This window comes from Leucoraja erinacea, chromosome 15, assembly GCF_028641065.1.
Source record: "Leucoraja erinacea ecotype New England chromosome 15, Leri_hhj_1, whole genome shotgun sequence".
NCBI classification, from domain to species: domain Eukaryota; kingdom Metazoa; phylum Chordata; class Chondrichthyes; order Rajiformes; family Rajidae; genus Leucoraja; species Leucoraja erinaceus.
Window position 1 is genome coordinate 12662838 of NC_073391.1, and position 19083 is coordinate 12681920.

The 19083-nt window shown below is 40.6% G+C and overlaps 1 protein-coding gene across 1 annotated transcript in view; it reads left to right on the forward strand.

The window, feature by feature from the left end:
* LOC129703950 (uncharacterized) overlaps positions 1-13028 on the forward strand; it is a 37001-nt gene extending 23973 nt beyond the window's left edge. Inside the window, exons 2-3 of the mRNA XM_055646689.1 lie at positions 6415-6570; positions 12366-13028. Coding sequence (XP_055502664.1) covers positions 6415-6570; positions 12366-12834 — 625 coding nt within the window. The 3' untranslated portion in view covers positions 12835-13028. The remainder of the gene's footprint in view (positions 1-6414; positions 6571-12365) is intronic.
* The last annotated feature ends 6055 nt before the right edge of the window (positions 13029-19083 follow it).

Below are 19083 nucleotides of genomic sequence, written 5' to 3' on the forward strand. Positions count from 1 at the left end.
TTAAACCAGCATCTGCAGTTCCTTCATTCACCATAATGTGCATCTTACTACCTCAGAAAACTTCAGTGACGAGAGACTGTGTAGGAAGGAACTGCAAATGTTGCTTTACCTTGAAGATAGGCACAAAATACTGGAGTAACTCAATGAGTCAGGCAGCATCTCTGGAGATAAGGAACGGGTGACGTTTCAGATCGAGAACCTTCGTCAGAAGCAGAGTCTGAAGAAGGGACCCAACCCGAAACGTCACCTGTTCCTTCTCTCCAGAGATGCTGCCTTTCCCGCTGAGTTACTTTGTATCTATCTTTGACTCTGGAACTGTAACTTCTGATGACAAAACTGATGTAAAACAGTGGCAAAATGAAAATGCAAGGCTATGCAAGGTGGATGCAGGTATCCATCCGTCTGCAAGTCTTTTTTTCTGTCTGTGCAACTTAAATGATAAATGGTGGATTGCATAATTGTAACTTTTTTTTTCAGCCTTATGCAATTGAACTTTGTTTTTTCAGGAGTAAAACAACGACAGTGACCATATCTGTGTAGATTCCTATAACCCAGGCGTTTGACCTAGTGTCTTGGATGTGATTTACATGTCAGGGGCATGCAGGATGATGTATTTCCCAATGCAACACCCCTTTATCAAGACAAGATCTGCAGGAGCTCTTTAACATTGTGTTATTAAAACTAATTTGCTTATGGCTTTACAATTCTTAATTGGATTAAAATAATCTAAAGCACTGCAGGGGAGGGGGAATGTTAATGAATTATTTCTGGATATGAATCACCTGAGATTGGAAAGGTTAAGAAGTTGGTCTTGTTTTCATTGGAGACATGGAAAATGTTGAGATGACTGTGAAAGTTTTGAAGGACTGATAATAAAATGACAAATCAGATGAAAATGAATTTTCCCTATGGTTAAAGATTCAAATACAAAGGTTACAAGTTAAGAATTAGAAAGCGATTGGGTATATGTTATTGGGTAAGAGATAATAGAGTTTTGTGAGAAACTGATTTGTGAGGCATTTGGTGGAATATGCTGCACGAGGTTTTTAGAAACATATTTCAAATAAGATTTGAGATTGAGGGATATATCAGGAATGTGGAGATAACCTGTGTTTCTAATAAAGGACAGATTTGTTGGGCTATTACATTTTCTTCCTCCTGTTATTCCTGAAAATTAGAGGTCTTGGATTCTGAAATTAAAAAGGTGAGTGCTAATTTCCCCTTTATCTTGGCTCCCATTAATAGGATGGGCTTGACAAGGCACCAAACAATTCGAGTTGCAATGACTTACACAACATCACTATGACAAGATGACATTTGCTAATGCAACAACAGTCATATCAGTGACCAATTAGGTGATATCTTACATCCACAATCAATAGTTGTATAAAAAGTTTAATTGATTAATAGGCATATGTTTTATCTATCACAACAAGAACCACTTGAGCCTTTTGGTAGATCATGGTTGAGTGACATGCTGGTCCATCATGTGAAACTAGAGTAAGAATTGGAAAAATAATTGCTACTATATGGTAGACACAAAATGCTGGAGTAACTCAACGGGATTTGCAGCATCTCTGGAGAAAAGGAATGGGTAATGTTTCGGGCCGAGACCCTTCTTCAGACCGACGTCTCGACCTGAAATGCTACCCGGTCTTTCTCTCCAGAGATGCTGTCTGTCCCGCTGAGTTACTCCAGCATTTTGTGCCTATGTAAACCAGCATCTGCAGTTCCTTCCTACAGAATTGCTACTACATAACAGCTTGCCGCGGATTGGTATGTCACAGAGTCCCTTAAGCAACTATTACTGCAAGGTCAATTGCTAAATATACTTGCCATAGTGAAAGGAATTATCTTAATAAGGTAAACGGCAACAGATGTAAAAAAATAAAAGAGCACTGGACATACTGAGCAGACAGGCAGGCCACATGTGTGGAGTGAAACAAAGTTAACATTTCAGGTCGGTGACCTTCCATGTGATGTAATAGCTATCCTTGAATAGGCTTGATTGCCCTACCACATTTGTACAGAAAAATCATAGTAATGGTGATAGATAAAATCAATGGTGGTCCAGTGTTTTTAAAAGCTTATAGTTTTATTGGATTATCATTAGGAAAGTGTGAAACAGAGAAAGCTGTACAGGTGTGATTTTAGAGCATCAGACACCAGTTCCTTCATTCCCTTCCACTTATAATGTATAATAATTTCTACTCTGCTGTCTTTAAGATGGATGAGCCAACTTGCGTAAATATTATTATTGTTATCATATGTTATCATATTTACAGATATTCCGTCAAATAACTGAAAAAGATATGTCATATTTTTACAACTGACGCTGGTATGTTTGCACATTAATCCTCATGAACCATATATTTGTAATGAGGATTGTTGAAGGATAACATAATTATTGATCAATTATTTTGCTTCTTTCATGATATGCCATTTGGCTCCATGACAACTGAATGACATTCACTTTGAGAGATGCCCTTTGACATCCTGACAGTGGGACAAATTTACTGCCAAGAAGTGCCAGTAAAGGTCATAGTTTGCATGATTAAGTTCTCTGAGGAAATCAAATAGTATCACTTTCAAAATATTTGAATAATTTCAAGTTCATATATGAATTGATTGAAACGCAGAATAAAAGCTCGGAAAGCAGTCCAGAATATACATTACTCAACAATATGAATTAGTGTGATAAGAGTAAATAGTTGCACAGTTGCAAAATTAACCTTATAAATGCTGCATCAAAACGTCAGTCAACATTAGTGAAGAAGTGTTTGTTACAGTTCTGTTCCATGACAATTTTAATTATTCAGATGTTAAAGCAAATCATCCTTTTGTATTATGATGAATGGAACTATGACCGTGAGGTATATACTTAATGAGATAATAACCAATTAGTTTAAAATTGTGGGATAGAGATTATTTTTAATATAAAATTAAAGAATCATGGCTTTTGAATAGTATAAAATTGTTTCATTGGCAACCTCAGCCCCACATGGCATTTTTAAAAATGTGATTTCCAGTAAATGCAACAATTATATTACAAAATTGCTGGAAAGTGTAACTGTGCAAAATATTTTTAATTAATGGTAAGTTATAAAATCCAACTAATATTTTAACATCTTTTTTAGCATATAATGTTATAATGTCTGATGAAGGGTCCCAACCCAAAATGTCACCTATACATTTTTTCCAGAGTTGCGGTCCAACCCAGAGTTACTCCAGCAATTTGTGCCTACATTTTGTATAAACCGGCATCTGCAGTTCATTTTATCTGCAATTCCATTTTAATATTTTAACTATCAAAGCCTTGATAAAAATATAATCTTATATATCAAAGATTTTTACTGCAGCTTGTGAACTGAACGACGACAATGTTTTTTCGCAAAGGATTTAAAGTCAAGGGATTCTTGTTCACTTTTGTGAACCTATTATTTTCAGTTTTGAGAAAGGATCTGCACAGTACTTCACCGCATCTGAAGTTTCAGTATAATGTCTGATGAAGGGTCAGGTTTATCAATGTTTCTGCTCAGTATTTTTGTACTACTTGGAGTCAAATAAAGTTATTTTGGAAACATAAGTTATTTCCAAGCAGTGTCTGCAAGACACTATTTATTTATATCAATGTATTTATAAGATTGGCTTTCTTTATAGCTAGCTGAGCAATTAGTACACGTTATTAAAATAGGTATATTATATTAGAAAGATAATGCACAATGGCAAAATGAAAAAAAAAATTGCATTTTTTAAATTACAAAGGGTTATCTTTCCACTTTTGATCTTCATTTTTTTGTGATGAATTCATCAGTTTTCAAGGGTCTGGCATTAGTAATCAAATCATTGCCCTTCTCTGGTGCAATTATTTTCAGCTCTAACTTGCACTTTGAACACCTCAGTAATTCTTCCAAAAATATGACTTAAAAGAATTCAGGACAAGTTGCCAAAGAAATTTCATCTAAAGTTACGCATGTATCTGTATTCGTTGATGGTAAATTGCACCTGTATTGTCCTGTTTTCAATTTACGCCAGGATTTAAAATGCACATAAGCAATCAGAAGCCAAGCAAATGCCGCAACTACGCTGGTGCTATATTTTCCTTGGACTTTGGAACTTTGGAATTTCAGCCCAACAAAACATTTTTCAGAAACTTTATTTGAGGACGTTTTTCAGCTTTTTCCTTTGACCTAAGTTTGCAGTTAAAACTAAAGATAATATAAAGCAGATCATACACGATACTTGGTTTAAATGCTTATAGTTAAATGACTTGAAAAAAAGATTGTTTCCAGCTACGCCTTAAAATCTGTCCTCGGCTATGAGGGAGCAGTAAATGAGTACAAGGTGAGAATCTTGCCAGTTTTATATGAGGAGCTTTAAATGGGTGGAAGGTTTGAATGTTGAGGGCCAAAGATCAAGGAATCTTGGCGTATCAGAGTTATACCCTTAACATGCTTACATTTAATATGCTGTGATCTTTTAAGCTGCATAATTGAGTCCAATCTAGGGACAAATCGAGGTTTAAACGCAAAGGGAATTTCAGGCCCAACAGTGCATCTGCAAGGTCCAAGGAAGCAAAAGTACTTATGTTTCCATGGTCTCTGATCATTAATGGGCATTTTAAATTCTGACATAAATTCTAGCATGAGGACCTTTGTTGAAGGGAATAGCACTGAAAAATGGAATATATGAATTTGAAAATTAAAATGAACAAATTTAGTTCTTGCTCATTTTATAGAATTTTTGGCTACGATCAAATTCAGTCCAATTGGTCAACGCTGGTGCATGTCCCTCCAGACACCCTTCATCATTAACCTAGAACCTTCCAGTGAATTCTTCTTGCTTCATACTGAAACTTTCCTTTGAAATCATTAGTTGTGAATATTAGGCACAGGAACTGCAGAAGCTGGATTCCCAAGCAAAAAAACACAAAGGGCTGCAGGAATGCAGCAGGTCAAGTATTGCCTCTGGAGGACATGGATAGGCAATGTTTCGGGTCGGGACCCTTCTTCAGACTGATTCTTGTAAAGAGGAGAGAGATGGAACAGAAGTGGGGGGCAGGATATAGCCTGGCAAGTGATAGGTGGATACGGGTGAGGGGCAGGGTTGATTAGCAGATAGGTGGACAAAGGCCAAATGTGAAAATAAGTCAAAAGGCTGTGAGATGAGGAGTGGTGTGAATATGAGGCTAGAGGAAGAGATATATGTGAAATAGGGGCGGGGATAAGGGGAATGGAGGGTGAGTTAGTTGATTCTTTTAGCATTCATATTGATTGGAGACACATGCCAGTTGTGAATTAAACCTCTCCAGAGCATGTTTTACTTATTCATTCAAAGGGTGTTGACATCACTGGATTCACACCGTGTATTATCTCCCTTTAATGGCCCCTGAACTGAGGCAATATCCTGGGTTTCATAAATATTGAGGCATAATACAGCACAATTTGCAGGTGGCTACACTCATCCTCAACAAAGGATCTCAATAATGAACATTAACTTCAGATGGGAAATGTCCACTCAGCTAGTCTATATTGAATGATATTTCTTTGGCACCAATGAACATAAAGATGTAGCCTAGTATTGGCTTCTAGGCACCTTTCTGAAGCAAACATATGCTACTATGCCAAGGGTGCAAGCAACTGGAATGTACTCTAACACACGTCCACATATTTAGTTATGACGAACATTTATGGAATCATATTCTGCTGCATCTCCTGATGTCCTTCTTGATACAGTAGCAGCTATATTTTTGAGCTGTATATGAAATTCATGTACTTTAATTACAACAGTCTAAACCCTTCTTTATCCCAACTCAAATCTATTAACTTCACCTTTAATGCGGATTGAATGATAAGATCAAAGTGGCAGAAAAGATAACGGCATGTAAAATTCTTGAACCATCTGTATATAATATATTTTTAAAAACCTAGTGTGTGTACAGACTTTGTGTCTACAGAACCTTGCTTCCTGTTGTCAGATTTTCAAATAATAAATTCCTCTGTCGAAATTTATAATGAAACCTATCCACTCAAACTTGTGACCTTGTGGTTACAATCCCCCATCAGCACTGGTAGTGCTGCACCCTATCTTTATACCTATTAATATCTTAGCCTGCCCTGCAAAGAAACCTCTGTGTTTCGTTTCTCTGTGACCGAGCCTACCATTTATTTTCTCTCGAAATAGCATTATAGAAAGTTAGAACAGACATATATGATTTTAAAATGGAGTCTGAAAATACTTTAATATCCTGGTGCAATTATCCCCCACTCTCTATTCCATTTCACCTCATGTTGTTGTTGCATGGGAGATAGACCAGTGAATTTATAAACTGCATAATCTAGTATGTCAATTAGACTTAATTTGTATTAAGATCTAATGCAAAGATCCCTTACTTTAAAATTGATTTGCTTACAGAAAACAGCATTCTCAAGCACCAACACATCAACTGGCTGGATATCAAGTACAAGAGCAGTCCATGGTGAAACCCTGCACTCTGCAGGCAAGACGAGATGTGTTCCCACAGGGAGCGAGAGGAGCTCAGACAATGAGTTATCCCATCAACAAAACAGGGTCAGCAGAGGATCAGAATAAACTGATACCTTAACTGTAGGTCAAGGGTCAGAGGGAGAGTAAGAAAAATAACTATGCACAGGAAGGAACTGCAGAAGCTGGTTTATACCAAAGATAGACACAAAAAGCTGGAGCCTGTCCTACTGAGGTACTCCAGCTTTTTGTGTCTATCTGAAGGGCCTGTCCCCTTGGGATATTTTTAGGCGACTGCCGGCGACTGTCATAGTTGTAGCAGGTCGCCGAAATAAACCGCGGCTGGACCCCTCTTCGACATAAAATTGAAAATAGAATCATTACTTTAACAACATAAAAAAACGAAGTCAGCACCAGCGACAACCTACCTTAACCTGACGACAACGATGACAGCATCTACATCAGGAGAAGTCAAGCTACGCTCATTAGCGTCAAACCCACTGTTGTCGACTGTCTACGAATATTTTCCAACATGTTGAAAATCCAGTGGCGACCAGAAAGATGCTACAACTCTTGGACTATTCACGACCATACAGGCGACTCCCCGGCAACCATGTGGCTACAGCCTATTCGCCTGTAGTCACCTAAAAAAGAACCTAAGTGGGACAGGCCCTTTAAAGAGAAAGAACTAACTTGGCTCAAACTTTGTTGTCAGGTCCGTAGCCTGCACTTGATACATAGGCACATAATTCTCTCAAAACTACCTTTTGCAAAAGCCTGACGTAGATGTTTTTGTCTATGACCATCTTACCCTTGCTGTAACATAACCTTGTCTGGTGAGCGGGCCAGAACAAGCCCATCCATGAAGCTCCCATGGAAATCTTTGACAGATGACCAAGCCATGCCGCCAGCTTTGTCACGTGACAGGTTTTCCGATGCCACTGCATGTTTCTGACCTTCAAAAATTATTATAAACAAAATAAACAATTTAACGTTTTTGGAAGATATTTAAAAAATAAATCAGTTGAAAATAAATAATTCAAAATTTCACTGCAAATATGAATAATTTTAAAAGCATATACAATATTTTTCCATCTTTCTTGACAGCTACAAACCCTGTGCTAAATAAATGTTGGCAATCTCCAGCAGCTCCTGTTCTGCAGTTGCAATCCATGCACAGTCCATGCATATTCCATGCATAATTTATGCACAGTCCATGTACTGTCCATACACATTCCATGTACAGTCCATGCACAATACATGCACAATCCATGCACAATCCATGTGCAGCCCATGCAGTAGAATGTGGCTGGGAAATCACAAGGGGACCTTAGCCAGGAAGGGCTAAAATGTTTCCATTAACACAGGAATCCTGAGACATGCCGACATTCCTGAAGGTGAAGCCCAACAACGTTTGGGTCGATGGTCCTTTCTGAGTGGCTTCAACTTTGGAGTAACCAGGATTCTGAATCTGTGGGACAGCTAAAGAGATAAGATGGAGTGTGTTACCTAACTGATGGATTGTGTTTGGGATATTTCAGCCTGCAATGATGGGAATTGGCCTCGCCATGTGGAATCTTCTCCAGGCACTTGGTGTGCACCCTATTTCGAGTTGAAATAGTATAAAAAAAATAATGGAGCAGAATAGAAACAGATTTCAAAGACTTTTTGTAATGGTGCAGATAGATTTTCTTGGCTGGTGATTTTCCAAAGTATCACAACACAAGCTAATCCTGTGGAGGAGAATCGTAATTAGCAATTATGCCCAAAGCATATCTATATTTGACATCCAAGAGAGGTAACAGGGAGGGCTGAGTCTCTCTAGACAAGGAAGGATTTCTCCTGGGCTACTTCATCACCTTTTTCAGTGTCACGCACCTTTTTGCCATTTCAGCATGACCAAAAATGGATGGCTTCCATTAATTTGCCATGGCCCCAAGGTTTCACCTGCACTAAATTGCTGACTATAAGCCCTTAATTAGCTTCAATTGCTTTCTTTTAATTAGCTATAAGTTGAGGCTGCATGTTTGCCTACATTGACATAGATCGAGTTTAGTCCAATTCTTTCCCAGGCCTCTTTTATTCTTGCTGAGCACAAGGAAACAAGCAATCATCGTTCCCTTGAAATTAGGTGACAGTACCACAGGGGATTCCACCTCCTTAAAAGATAGTGCATGCAATCTTGATCTTATAGAGGTGTATAAAGTCATGAGAAGAATAGATCGGGTAGATGCACAGTCTCTTTCCTAGAGTAGGTGAATCGAGGATCAGAGGACGTAGGTTTAAAGTGAATGAGTAAAGATTTAATAGGAATCTGAGGGGTGACTTTTTCACACAAAGGGTGGTGGGTTTATGAAACAAGCTGCCAGAGGAGGTAGTTGGGGCTGGGACTATCCCAATGTTTAAGAAACGGTTAGACAGATAGGACAGGTTTGGAGGGATATGGACCAAACATGGGCAGGTGGGACAAGTGTAGATGGAACATGTTGGCCGGGGTGGGCAAGTTGGGCCAAAGGGCCTGTTTCCACACTGTATCACTCTATGACTATCTCGAACTGCTACCTTTATCATTAGTTAACCAGATCCAGCCAATAACATCATAGTATAATTCTCCACCTCACAACTTTTAGGTAACAATCCAACAGGAATGTTATCAATCATAAATCTCTTTCCCTTCACTGATAGGAAAACACTGAAACATTCAAAAACAACCCTGGTCTGGCCGCCATGGTGCCATTTATGTAATCAAATAATATGTCCGGTGGCACCACCTACGTGGTATTAGTTGACAACCTATTTGACACACTGGCAGGAGGGCACGGATCCTAACAGAATGCATTGAAACATTGCTGCAGATAATTGACAGTTGAGTCACCATCTCTGTCAGAAGAAATTAAATGATCATTTATCTCATTGCCGTAATGTAATGTGGAACAGCAGCCATTTTGCTGATACAGTAACATAGCTTCATTTTGTGAAGGTCCTTTGATGATTGAAGTCACAAAATGAATACTAATGCCAGATGCCTTTCAGGTCAAACTACAGCTTAATAGAATAAACTTTCTCTGCTACTTTGCTATAACTGACCAGACTGATCGCAATAATTAACCATTAGGATCATTGTCTTTGGGACTCTTTAACTTTTGATTAGTATAATGGACAGGAAATTTGTTTGGATAGTCCCAAAAGAAATGATGCTCTGTTGAAAAATGGAATATTGCCTACATTTTGTCCCCTCATTTCTCAGAATCATTTTTTATTATTTTTATCACTTTTCTCTCGATTAAACTTTCTGCCGACAATGATGACAACAATGAACTGCTCAAAAATCATCGGCAGTGACATTTTCAATTTCTGTAATTTGAAAAACAAGTTTTTGATTTCCTTAAGGGCCAACCAGGTTTTAATAAACTACAGATAGACACAGAAAGTTTGAGTAACTCAGCAGAATGGGCAGCATCTCTGGAGAGAAGGAATGGGTGACATTTCGGGTCAAGACCCTTTTTCAGACTACTTCTTAATAAACTACGTTCCACTGTGTAGTAAAATGGATGAAGAAGGGTCTCGACCCGAAACGTCACCTATTCACTTTCTCCAGAGATGCTGCCTGACCTGCTGAGTTATTCAAGCTTTTTGTGTATATCTTTGATTTTAACCTGCATCTGCAGTTCCAAAAAGGCAGTGTTGGGCCTGTGTGCAATCTGTGCTCTACAGGTTCTTCAATCTTCTTGCTAGCTTCTACCTGATCCACTCCTCAGTCCCCGTTGTTCTCCTTGCCAGTATCTACCCTGATCATTTCTTTTCCCATAATACTGTTCTCCTCACAAAGTCTCCAACAGCAATCATCTATCTGCCAACTACCATCTGTTTCCCAATATTCTCTCTTTGATCATCACTCTCTGCCATGGTGGGATTTTGGGACCATCGTCCCTGCGTGTGACTTTCCACTACACACAATTGGACCACTATTAGAAACTGTGTTTCACTCTCTCTCTTAGTACATTGAACCCGCGCAGAACACAACATTATTGCCAGGTCTGCTGGAAAAAAAAAAATGAAATTGGGTAATTCCTTTCCTGGCTTCCCATAATATCTTGATTGATCAGACAATTGATCAGGAATTTACCTAATTTAATATGCTTTAAGGTAGCTTGCATCTCCTCTTTTGTAATGTTGGTTTGTTCCAGGATATTATTATTACTTTCCCTTACTTCCTCAACTTCCATGATCTTCTCCAGGAAAAATTACTTTGATGCACGGAAAAAAAACAAATATTGGATCTAAATGGGTCCAAATTCTGAGTACACACACTGGAACTTTGAATCCTTGAGGGCTTGCACCAAACTGTAACTCTCCATGTGCCTGCAAACCACAAATAATTCCTAGCCCACAATTGTAACTGTTGTTGGCAGCTTGGCTTCTTTTCTAGTGGTGACATTTTGGGCACATCTAATCATCACTTATTGCCTTTGCTACAATAGCATTTGTAAAACTGGACATCATTTTAATCCTCGTTACCATATGTGCCACTAATTAATATTTGCCTTGGCTTAAGCTTGCTTGATAATTTTCTAGAAACCATTTGAATTTCTACTGGGTCCTGATAATTTGGATCATCACTTCATCGCATGTGTGTATCTAAATATCATGAATCAACAGTGCTATTAACTTTCACATTCAGAGGTCTGGTTTTTAAAATATCAAATATTACTCTAAATTTGTATTATATACCAAGCATGATTAATAATGTTAATTTGGTTTGTTTTTTTTGGCAGTAACTAATGTGGCTGTATACAAAATGCATTTGAAGGCAAAAAATGTGATATGTTATTAGAATGACCACTATGATCCACTTACATGTCTAAAAGTCTATTCTGTGATGAACTAATATTGCAAATTTAAACTTCTTTTGTCAGATCAGGTGTTTTACCGAACAGGGCACTAGAATCCTCAAACTAACATTGTGTGAAGCCCCTGCCCCACTTTCACGACCTAATTGTCGACCTCTGGCGAGTTTGCCCTTGACTCATACTCGCTGCATGGTCGCCACGAGGTGGTAGGAGGTCGTAGAAGGTCTTTGTAACTCTTCCTCATGCTTGTGAGTTGTCTCCGTGTACTCGTGGCCTCAAGTAGGTCATGGCATTTTTCCAGCCTGATAAAAAACGTCCACGAGTAAAAAAAAGGTCGACATTGAAGAAATTGATAGTTTTTACTCGTAGGTAAGTCGTTGGTAGGTCGTAGTAGGTCATAATGGTAGTTGTAGGTAGCTAACTGGCCTGAAACAAATATGCAAACATGACATCATTTTATCATGTGATCATTTTCCACTCATCGCTAGTCGTAGTTGGTCTTAGGTGTGGAAGACTGAGGTCGAGGGGGGGTTTTAGGAGGTTGTAGACATAGTCGTAGGAGGTCTTAGACATAGTCGTAGGAGGTTGTAGGAAGTCTTTTACTTCGAGTCAACACGACCTTGACATTTTTTTCAACTCGTCTAGGGTCTTCTAAATTTGTGGATTTGGTCATCCAAGTGGGACAGGCCCTTAATATTGCTGCTTAGTAGCAAAGGCCACGAGATTAAGCAAATTGTAAGAAGATGCTGGAGATATTCAACAGGTCTGGCAGCAGCTGCGGAGAGAGAAATAGGTTAGGCATTTCAAGCCGACGACTTTTTGCGAGAAGTTGAGGACGTGGGCTCATGTTTGCGATTCCCTGTCATTGTGCATGGCAAAGGAAATCAGACATGTGAAGTGACGTGGAAGCGATGTAGACGTAAACCTTTAGAGTGGACCTGCCTGAACATAGTTCCCTCACTGGGAGCTGACTGTCATCTGTTGTAATGATACATCTCCAACCTGAATCATTAACTGTTCTTCTCTCCATAGTGGGCAGCATAGTGCTGCAGCAGTAGAGTTGCTGGCTTATAGCACCAGAGACTCGGGTTCGAACCTGACTAATCGTGCTATCTGTACAGCGTTTGTATGTTCTCCCCGTGGAGCGGCCTCCAACCTGAACGACCCGGGGGCTCGGGAGACTGCGGAGCTGCGGACTACTCACCATCGTGGGGCTGGCCGGCCTCGGAGCGTGGGGAGCGGTGGTGACTCGCTGCTGCGACTCGACTCCTGGGCTTGGAGGCTCCAGCAACGCAGCCGCAGGTCCGGTGGACTGTCGGGACATCGGGAGCTCGCGGGTCCGGGGGGAGAGACCTCTTCCCGGAGCTCCCGCAACGCGACTTCTCCAACCCGTGTCGCGAGGTTGGAACGACACGGAGTGGGGACGTACATCGCCCGGCACGGCTTCATGGCCGTGGGACATTCCAGCACCCGCAGGGGGCTCCAACTCAGTGACATTTAGACTGGGAGCGGGGCCGTAAATTGCCCGGCACGGCCTAAAATGGCCGTGAGACTAAGCATCGCCCGCCTGGGGCTTGGATATCGGGAGAGAAATGGAGAACAGGGAAGAGAAAAGACTTTGCCTTCCATCACAGTGGGTTCACTGTGATGGATGTTTGTGTGAATTAAATTGTGTGTATGTTTGTAGGAAATTGTCTTTGTTTGTACAGCTGTGGAAACGGAATTCACAGCCTCACTGAGGCTCAAATGACAATAAATGGTATTGTATTGTATTGTATTGTATTGTAACCAGCATGGGTTTTCTGCGGGTGCTCCGGTTTCTTCCCACATTCCAAAGACGTACAGGTTTGTAGGTTAATTGGCTTCAGTTGTATTGTAGGATAGTAATGAAAGTGTGATCGTTGGTTGGTGCAGATTCGGTGCGCCGAAGGGCCTGTTTCAACGCTATATCTCTAAAACTAAAACACTAAAACTAAGATGATGTCTTATCTGCTGAATATCTGTCGTTTAAAAAAAAAAAATTGTAATCTTCATCTCATTAAGAACACCACACAATGCATGCTCTGGTCTCAAGCATATAAATGGGGATACAAGTCCTCATGCTGCAGTAACTGGCTAGATTGGACAGGCTAGATGCAGGAAAAATGTTCCTGATGTTGGGGAAGTCCAGAATCAGGGGGTCACAGTTTAAGAATAAGGGAAAGGTCATTTTGGACTGAGATGAGGAAAAGGATTTCCACCCAGAAAGTTGTGAATCTGTGGAATTCTCTGCCACAGAAGGCAGTGGAGGCCAATTCACTGGATGGTGTCAAAAGAGAGTTAGATACAGCTCTTTTTATTGTATCAAAAATAATGTATTTGAATACGAACACGATACAAAAACCAATCAAACCAAACCCGTGGTGACACACCCCCCACCACATTACAAAATCACCAAATTATTCAGACATTAAATTCCAAACAACTATGTTATAAAGATACTAAATAACTACTATACAACTATATCCCACTCTACCCCCACCCAGGTGCGGACGTAACCATGGTAAAGGGGCAAGCATCTGGCTCGGGAAAAGCCCTCTTCTGCCTGGCGCTGAGACTCACGGATAGCCAGTTTGGCCAGGCCTAGGAGCAACCCAACCAGGACATCTTCAGCCCTGCCCACTCCCCTAGATGTAGCTCGTAGGACTAACGGAATCAAGGGATATGGGGAGAAGGCAGGAACGGGGTCCTGATTTTGGATGATCAGCCATGATCATATTGAATGACAGTGGTGGATTGAAGGGCCGAATGGCCTACTCCTGCGCCTATTTTCTACGTTTCTATGTTTCTAATCTGAAATACCATTTGTTCCGCTTCCCATGCTCCCTTTAATGCATTGGGGCCCCAGTTCCCCATTCCCTTTAAATTAATTTGGGCCACAGTCAAGGAATTGGCTTGTCTTTAATAGAAAAAGAATATGGGCAACACCAAACTTCCAATTTGCAAAGACTTAATATAACCACCACAAAGGTGTTTAACATCGCCCACTTATGTTGAAAAGGAGCAGCCACCAACCAATTATTCAAATGGAAATAACTATTGAACTGATTCAGTAGTTATGAATAAAAATCTTGTTATATATTGTTATATTCTCATTTGTTCCTCAACGTTGTGAGCTTGTTGGTGCACTTTCATTTGGACCTTATGCAAGGTATACCTAAGAACAGAAACGGTGTTAACCTCGGTTGCCACATTTTGCCAAGGGCCTTAAATCTCCAAAAGAGGATTTAATAGCCTATTGCACTTCATATGCTTATTTATGTGTGTATATTTATATATTCAATGGTATATGGACACACTGATTTGTTCTGTATTTATTTACGCCTACAATATTCTGTTGTGCTGAAGCAAAGCAAGAATTCCATTGTCCTATCTGGGACACATGACAATAAACTCTCTTGAATCTCTTGAATTTTCCATTCTTTTTTTACCCTCTGCTGGTCGTCGGAAACTTTGTACAACAGTTGCACATTTTGCAAATGAATTATCAAATGAAATTGACAATTGTAATGGTGAACTGACTTATTAGCTGCTTGAGAAGTGTGAAAGAATCATTATTGCATCGACATTGTGATTGGCCGCTATCTTTCTGTTGACACTAGCAAAATCATATTATCACAAAGGCACATAGCTTCGAGCTGTGCATTATTACAATTTCATTAATCTTAGAGAAACACTGTCACATTGGGGGCAAAAAGTGAACGTCATGTCTAAAGTATATCATCAATATGAATTTGCTTACCTTTGACCATTCACGATTGTGTTGTTCTCTCCTTCATTGCTTGTGGTATTCATTGGCTTTGTCATAGAGTTGTACAGCAAAGAAATAGGCAATTTGGCTAATCATAACCATGCAGACCTGTATACTAATTTACACATCCCATTGTTAGGTTGCTATCCTTCTATTCTTGCCCATTTAAGTGCTCAAGATTTGTAAAGTTGCATGATAATGTCTCAACTATTATTTTAGATGCCACAATCTATGAAAACAAACATGCCATATGCCTTTTGCAACAATTTAGCTGTGTTGCCACTTTCAGAGAACTACGGACTTGAAACCCAAGATAGTTTTTACATGAAAATTCCTCAGCGAAATGCTATTTAGTTTAGTTTAGATTAGTTTTAGTCAGTCAGTCAGTCAATCAGTCAATTTTATTTGTATAGCACGTTTAAAAACAACTCACGTTGACCAAAGTGCTCTACATCAGTGCAGATACTGATGTGCTACATACAATGGTAAACAGAGCTAACAATACATACATAAACTGTTTACAGTGCCCCCTCAGAGGGACTCAAAAACGCTAGGGAGTAGAAATAGGTTTTGAGCCTCGATTTAAAGGAGTCGATGGAGGGGGCAGTTCTGATGAGGAGAGGGATGCTGTTCCACAGTCTAGGTGCTGCAACCGCAAAAGTGCGGTCACTTCTGAGTTGGCCGACCTGAGGGACCTGGAGGTAGAATGGTGGATTAGAAGATTTTTGATATTGCGGGAGGGGAGGGGGGCAAGCCGTTAAGGGCTTTGTGTACGAATAAGAGGAGCTTGAAGTTGTTTCTGTACCGTACTGGGAGCCAGTGGAGAGAGGCCAGAATCGGGGTGAAGTGGTCCCTTTTACAGGTACCTGTCAGAAGTCTCGCCGCGGCGTTTTGAACCAATTGAAGGCGGGACGAGGATGATTGGCTGATGCCAGTGTATAGGGAGTTGCAGTAGTCAAGGCGGGAGGAGATGAATGCGTGGATTATTTTTTCAAGGTCGTCGAATTGGAGTAATTGTTTGATTTTAGCTGTGGTACGAAGCTGGAAGACACAGGCTTTTATCACAGATTTGACTTTAATGCGGAGTCAAATATCACGCCAAGGTTTTTGACGTGCGGTTTGACTAAGGAGGTTAGGCTTCCAAGGCTGCCTGTTATCGTTTTAGTTTAGAGATTCAACTTGAAAACAATCCCTTCGGCCCACCGAATCCGTACCGACCAATGATCCCCTCACATTAACACTATCCTACACACACTAGGGACAATTTGCACTTATTCTAAGCCAATTTACCTACAAACTTGTATGTCTATAGGAGTGTGGGAGGACACCGAAGATTCAGATTCAATTTTAATTGTCATTGTCAGTGTACAGTACAGAGACAACGAAATGCATTGGGACACATGACAATAAACTTTCTTGAATCTCTTGAATTTTCCATTCTTTTTTTGATCTCGGAGGAAACCCACGAGGTCATAGGGAGAACGTACAAACCCCACATATACAGCAGCCATAGTGGGGATCGAACCCAGGTCTCCGGTACTACAAGTGTTGTAAGACAACAACTATACCGCTGCGCTAATGTGCGGCCTTTTTAATTATTTATTGTTTATATCCTGCCCTATTTGACTTCCCAAAATGCAGCATCTCATTTGTTGGGAATAAAGTCCATCTACCAATACACTGCCCAAATATGTGATTTACAGAGTAACCTCCACCTAATCATTCGGGCATAATGTTGCAAAGTTAATCAAACACTACCCTTACATTAAAATTGGCACACACTGCCATAGACTACACTCTTCATCAGTGAGAACATCAGGAATAAGAGAACGGAAGTTATAATGCAGGTTTATAGGACTGTGGTTAAGCCACATTTGGAAAATTGGGTGCAGTTCTGGTCGCCCCATTAAGGGAATGATGAGGAGGCTTTGGAAAGGGTGCAGAACAGCTTTACTAGAATGCTTAGGAAGAAACCGCAGATGGTGGTATAAACCGAAGATAGACACAAAAGGCTGGGGTAACTCAGCGGGTCACGCAGCATCTCTGGAGAAAAGGAATATTTCAGGTTAAGACCTTTCTTCAGACTGAGGAGCCTGGATTCAAGGGTATTACCTATGAGGAGAGGTTGCACAGATTTGAATTGTTTTCTCTGGCGTGTGGAGGGAGAGGAGAAACCTGATAGAAGTATACAAAATGATGAGAGACGTGGATAGGGTAGACAGTCAGAACCTTTTTCCCAAGGTGGAAAAATGAAGGACTGTAGGCCACAGCTTTATGGTTAGAATGTATAAAGGAGGTTTGTGGGGCAGGATTTTTACACAGCAAGTGGTGGGTGCCAGGAACACACTGCCAGGGGTGGAGGTGGAAGCAGCTACAATAGCTGCAGTAGAGAGACTTTTAGATAGGCCCATTGATACGCAAGGAATGGCGGGATCTGGATAAGGTGCAGACTGAGAAGATCAATTTAATCTGCCATCATGTTCAGGGTGGACATTGTGAGCCCAAGGGCCGGTTCCTAGAAACATAGAAACATAGAAAATAGGTGCAGGAGTAGGCCATTTGGCCCTTCAAGCCAGCACCGCCATTCAATATGATCATGGTTGATCATCCAAAATCAATACCCTGTTTCTGCTTTCTCCCCATATCCCTTGATTCCATTAGCCCTAAGAGCCGTATCTAACTCCCTCTTGAAACCATCCAGTGAATTGGCCTCCACTGTGGCAGAGAATTACACAGATTCACAATTCTCTGGGTGAAAAAGATTTTTCTTATCTCAGTCCTTTATTCTTAAATTGTGACCCCAGGTTCTGGACTCCCCAACATTGGGAACATTTCTCTTGCATCTAGCCTGTCCAATCCCTTAAGAATTGTATATGTTTCTGTAAGATCATGTGCTGTACTGTTCTATGTTCCTTGTCCTGAGAATGGGAGAGGGATAATGGTTGAATCAAGCTTCTGCAAGGAAAGGCCAGGTGTAATTCATGGCCCAGCTTGCATCAATCAAGCTGCCAGGAATGGTTGGCCAAATGCAGAAGACTGAGATGAACCAGGATGAAGCAGGAGGCAGGTGCTGGATTGCTTGATCGCCCACATCACTGCTGGTGTCACTAGTTGTGCACTGACTTGCAGACAGGGACTGGGTGCACTTTTCATCCACCCTCACAGCTTTCCATCTGCAAGCTACAGTGCTGCTTATCTGAATGGCTGGGCGGCCTCATGGAGGCACATCCGAGTGTGCGAGTCATCTCACTTTATTTTGATGTCTTTACTTATTTGTTAGTTTTAATTACATTTATTATTTAAATCAATTTGAATCACTTTAAAACATCTCTGACGATCAGAGGCATTTAAAAGAAAATGAAAAGCCTTCATTAGTTGTCAAGGGGGAGGGTCAGCCCTCAGGATATGGTGCCTGAAGCCTTGTGGTTGCTGAGAGCCCACTCTGCCTCTTGGGATGCTCCTTAGATATCGCGGATCAGTTTGTCTGCTCCTTCACCTCCAGGTATCAAGCACGTGTAGGATAGGGGCAGGGTCAAGGACATCCAGGCCATTGTTGCGTTGAGTCGAGGAAGGGGTAAATTCTTAATTAAATTCTGGCCATCCGAAAACATGGGCCAGAATTCAGCTGAGTGAATGTAAAAGAGGGAAGAAAAAAAAAAGCAGCAAAGAAAATATTAAGAGAACATGGAGAAAAGTGTATGATGGGGAAGGAGCGGATAGCTAGCAAGAGCACTGCTGTGAGGGAATGTATGTGAAGCCCGACTAGAAAGGTAGCTCACATCAAAGACGGCAATGAAGACTCCTGACATACTTAACCCTTCTCTCCGAGAAAGTGTGAGCATTGGGTCTGTTTGTTGTGTTTTTGTGCTATCCTTTATCATTCAAAAGAAAAGTCTTGAGAACCCAGTCAGTGGCTGTGTCTGAATGCCTGGGACAAAATGTTATTTTAAAAATAATATT